This window comes from Salvelinus sp. IW2-2015, unplaced genomic scaffold (assembly GCF_002910315.2).
Source record: "Salvelinus sp. IW2-2015 unplaced genomic scaffold, ASM291031v2 Un_scaffold5282, whole genome shotgun sequence".
Lineage (NCBI taxonomy): Eukaryota > Metazoa > Chordata > Actinopteri > Salmoniformes > Salmonidae > Salvelinus > Salvelinus sp. IW2-2015.
The window spans coordinates 21,629-26,896 of NW_019946547.1; the positions used below are offsets into that span (position 1 = coordinate 21,629).

General features: G+C 48.1%; 1 protein-coding gene across 1 annotated transcript in view; it reads left to right on the forward strand.

The window, feature by feature from the left end:
- LOC112078125 (voltage-gated inwardly rectifying potassium channel KCNH3-like) overlaps positions 1-4,909 on the forward strand; it is a 22,885-nt gene extending 17,976 nt beyond the window's left edge. The window contains exons 4-5 of the mRNA XM_024144448.2: positions 4,267-4,662; positions 4,848-4,909. Of these exons, the coding sequence (XP_024000216.2) occupies positions 4,267-4,662; positions 4,848-4,909 (458 nt within the window). The remainder of the gene's footprint in view (positions 1-4,266; positions 4,663-4,847) is intronic.
- The last annotated feature ends 359 nt before the right edge of the window (positions 4,910-5,268 follow it).

The following is a 5,268-nucleotide window of genomic DNA, read 5'->3' on the forward strand; positions in this document are numbered from 1 at the left end:
AGACCACTGTCAGTGGTGTTGAGTATGATTCTGTAGTGCAGACCCTTTCCATGGTTGTTGTTAGAGTAGTTCTGAGTATTCTCGAGACCCCTGTCCATGTGTGCAGAGAGGTTCTGTAAGCCATGGAACTGTCCATGTGCTGAGTATGGCCTCTGTTATAGCGTCAGACCTGTCCATTGGTTAGTCTTTATCTGAGTATTTCTGTATGTGTCAGGATCCCTCTGGTCCATGGGCCTGCCCAGTATGTTCTGTATGCCAGATGCCCGTCCCATGGGGCGAGAATCCCCCGATTGCCTCTCCTCCTCTGAGCCCTGCCTGTGAAATGTCGTCAGAGGAGCCTGTGATCCCTGCGCTGGCGCTACATAAAGCAGGCAAGAGAGGAGAGAGAGAGAAAACGAGAGAGAGGTCGAGAAAGATAGGACAAAATGAGCGCGTCTTCAGGGCTGGCCGAAATACGGAAAACAGATCATCGAATACAGAAACTAGAGAGAGAAGGAGGGAGAACGGCAGGGAGAGAAAAGAAGAAGAGAGAAGGAAGAAGCGGAGTAGAGTAACAGATGTGAGGGTCTCACTTATGGTAATACTTGATTGTAAACGAAGGTTTGAGTCATTATCGAAGAGAGGAGTTAGAAGAGAGAGAAGAGAGAATGAACAATGGTCTTTGCTGGTCTCTCCCCTACTCCGTCGCAAAGGTCTCTTCTCTCATACTGTCGTACCTCCTACACTCAAGAGTAAACCCTCAGACACCCTTGTACATCGCATCCCACATTCCTCTTCAGTGCCCTTTGACTAGTGGGCACCTGTTCTTGGTTTCAAATACTAATTTGAAATATCGGTTTTCACTAGATGAGATTGGCTGTGAGGCTCTCTGCTATTGTGGTGCCGATCGCTGCTAAAGTAGGGAACCAATAGATGGCACAAAGTCGAGTCAAAACCCCATTTATCTCGACAACTCCATCCGCCAGCGCTAAAGCAAATGCTCAAAGTAAAGTTTGCGCGAACCGACTTTCAAATACAAGTATTTTGAACCCACGCCGGATTCTACCCCGTTGTCAGACATCTAGTGAATGATTACAAGGTACAATGTAGCCTTACCACAGGGGTCATATCGAGTAGGACAAGTACATTTTGCACGCGCTACACAACTACCATCCTAGCACACTACAACACACACACACATCCAGACACAATACCACACACACAACCCACACTCACAACACCCACACACACACACAACACAACACACACACACTATGACAACAAAACACACACACACACACACACACACACACACACTAACCACAACACAGAGAATAACAGAGGTTGGCTCGCTACTGGAAGACAGTGACCAAGCTTAAACTGACAGAACAGAGAGACTCAAGCTAACTGGACCAGACATTACCAACACTGACAGACAGAGGACCAGCTAACTGACAGACAGAGACCAAGGCTAAACTGACAGAACAGGGGACCACTAACCTGACAGACAGAGGAACCAGCCTAATGACAGACCAGCAGACCGATAACTACAGCATATTAAAACAGAGAACCAGCACGACAGAGAGACGACGCTACTACAATAGAGAACCGCAAGCACAGGACCATAGTCCTATACTCAGATCAGACTCGCCATAATGAGCGAGGAACCCAGCTTAGCTGAACCAGACAGAGAACCAGCTAACTGACAGACAGAGACACAGCACAACTGTACCAGACAGCCTAAAGACCAGCTGAAACAGCTCAATGACAGAACGACCAGCTAACTGACAGACGCAGAGAACCCAGCTAACTGACAGACAGAGGAACCAGCTAACTGACAGACAGAGAACCAGCTAACTGACAGACAGAGAACCAGCTAACTGACAGAACAGAGGACCAGCTAACTGACAGACAGAGAACCAGCTAACTGACAGAGATAGAGGACCAGCTGAACTGACAGACAACACCGAGGGACCAGCTAACTGAACAGGCAACTGAGAGGACAAACGCAATATTGAATGAAGAACAGTTTCAAGACAAGAGAATGAAAGGAGAGTAGGATGAGTGATAGTATGGAAGAGCACAAACTGACTTGTTGTTACGACAGTCATGTGTGCGGCTACGTGATGCTAATATATAACTGTGAAAATAGAAAGCGGTATCCAAAGTCTTGTCGTTGGATATTGTCATTCTGGAATCAGGGCTGGAGAAACAGCTCAACACTGCTGTGGAGTATACCACCAAGGAGTCACGTGCTCTGTCTTTACATGTGTGGAGTTACCATCAAGAGTCACTGTGTCTTTACATGTGTGGAGTCCACCAAGGAGTCACTGGGTCTCTACATGTGTGGATTACACCAAGGAGTCACTGTCTGTTACATGTGTGGAGTTACCATTAAGGAGTCACTGTGTCTCTACATGTGTGGAGTTACCATAAGGAGTCACTGTGTCTTTACATGTGTGGAGTTACCATCAAGGAGTCACGTGTCTCTACATGTGTGGAGTACCACCAAGGAGTCACTGTGTCTTTACATGTTGTGAGTTACCATTAAGGAGTCACTGTGTCTTTACATGTGTGGATTACCATCAAGGAGTCACTGTGTCTTTACGTGTGTGGAGTTACCACCAAGGAGTCACTGTGTCTTTACATGTGTGGAGTTACCATCAAGGAGTCACTGTGTCTCTACATGTGTGAGTTACCTCAAGGATCACTGTGTCTTTACATGTGTGGAGTTACCATCAAGGAGTCACTGTGTCTTTACATGTGTGGAGTTACACCAAGGAGTCACTGTGTCTTACATGTGTGGAGTTACACCAAGGAGTCACTGTGTCTTTCCATGTGTGGAGTTACCATCAAGGAGTCACTGTGTCTTTACATGTGTGGAGTTACCATCAAGGAGTCACTGTGTCTTTACATGTGTGGAGTTACCATAAGGAGTCACTGTGTCTCTACATGTGTGGAGTTACCATAAGGAGTCACTGTGTCTCTACATGTGGGAGTTACCATCAAGGAGTCACTGTGTCTTTACATGTGTGGAGTTACCACAAGGAGTCACTGTGTCTTTACGATGTGTGGAGTTACCACCAAGGAGTCACTGTGTCTTTACATGTGTGGAGTACCATCAACGAGTCACTGTGTCTTTACAGTGTGTGGAGTTACCATCAAGGAGTCACGTGTGTCTTTACATTGTGTGGAGTTACCACAAGGAGTCACTGTGTCTACATGTGTGGAGTTACCATCAAGAGTCACTGTGTCTTACATGTGTGGAGTTACCATCAAGGAGTCACTGTGTCTTTACGTGTGTGGATACTCAAGGAGTCACTGTGTCTTTACTTGTGGAGTTACCACTCAAGGAGTCACTGTGTCTCTACATGTGTGTGAGTTACCATCAAGGAGTCACTGTGTCTCTACATGTGTGGAGTTACCATCAAGGAGTCACTGTGTCTTTACATGTGTGGAGTTACCATCAAGGAGTCACTGTGTCTTACATGTGTGGAGTTACCATCAAGGAGTCACTGTGTCTTTACATGTGTGGAGTTACCATCAAGGAGTCACTTTGTCTTACATGTGTGGAGTTACCATCAAGGAGTCACTGTGTCTTTACATGTGTGGAGTTACACATCAAGGAGTCACTGTGTTTTACATGTGTGGAGTTACCACCAAGGAGTCACTGTTTGTCTACATGTGTGGAGTTACCACCAAGGAGTCACTGTGTCTTTACATGTGTGAGTTACCATCAAGAGTCACTGTGTCTTTACATGTGTGGAGTTACCATCAAGGAGTCACTGTGTCTTTACAGTGTGGTGGAGTTACCATCAAGGAGTCACTGTGGATCCCTTTCCAATGTGTGAGTTACCATCAAAGGAGTCCAACGTGTTCTACACTTACACCACAGTCTGCATACAGAACATACTCAGCACCATGGACAGGGTCTGCATACAGAACATACTCAGCACCATGGACAGGGTCTGCATACAGAACATACTCAGCACCATGGACAACTCCAGGGACTAGAGAGACAGTGCTGTCTGGCTCTGCATGTACAGGATATGAATAAGAAGTCAGTATCAACTGACCACTGCACTCAAGGCACGGATGCACACACACACACACACACACACACACACACACAAATAATCACTGTGTCCTTTGGGTCCGTGGTGTCTGGTCCACATGTTAATGCAGCAATCTACTTAAAGGTCATTAAGTAACTGCAGGGGAATTTGCATTACTGTGACATTTCTACTCAGTGATATAAATATTAACACTGTTCTCTATTCTCCCCAGGCTGGCTTCATGAACTGGCAAAACGTCTCGACACCCCTTACTTCCTGTCACCTTTAACCTCGTTCCTCGGAGTCACTGATTCGCTGCACACTTCTAGAACGAATGGGTTGGCAGCCAATTACAATCACTGGAACACATCAGGGTCAGAGCCGATTGGACAGGATTTCTCCTCCTCCTTCAGCTCCGGCCAATGGAACGTCAGCGARGCGGGGCGGAGCCAGGTGAATGGCTCAGGGGTCTCGGGGGCGGCGCTAGGAGGCGGGCCGTCAGTGAGGAGCTCCTACGTGACGTCGCTGTACTTCGCTCTGAGCAGTCTGACCAGCGTGGGCTTCGGAAACGTCTCGGCCAACACCGACTCAGAGAAGATCTTCTCCATCTGCACCATGCTCATAGGAGGTGAGACACGCTGACTCACTGTGAGGAGGTGAGACACGCTGACTCATTGTGAGGAGGTGAGACACGCTGACTCACTGTTAGGAGGTGAGACACGCTGACTCACTGTGCAGGAGGTGAGACACGCTGACCTCATTGTTAGGCAGTGAGACAACCCGCTGACCTCCCTGTTCACGCGCCCCAATTAGAGACCGCTGACCCCTTCACTCGCGAGGCCAATGAAGATCCCCGACGACTACATCCCCTGTGATGCACGAGTGATCACGCCTCCGAGACATTCCTGACCCGATGTGAGGAACGCTGAGAACACCGCTGAAACCTCCCTGTGAGGGAGGTGAGCACCTAACCCGCTGAACTCCTGTGGATGAGAAGTGAGAGATCGAGACACACGCTCGACTTTATAACTGTCTGCTGAATGTCTGCGCAACCGCTGCTCCTGTGAAGAGCCCTCGCTGCAACGCTCAGTGTGCGGAGGTGAAGCCCACCCGCGAGACAAACTTCACTTGAGTGAGTGCGGCGGATGTGCATCAGCACATTGCCAACTTCCAAGGTTATCGAGAAGGGGGCGCCACGATTTTGCACAAATACACTTCTGTCAGGTAATGAAGT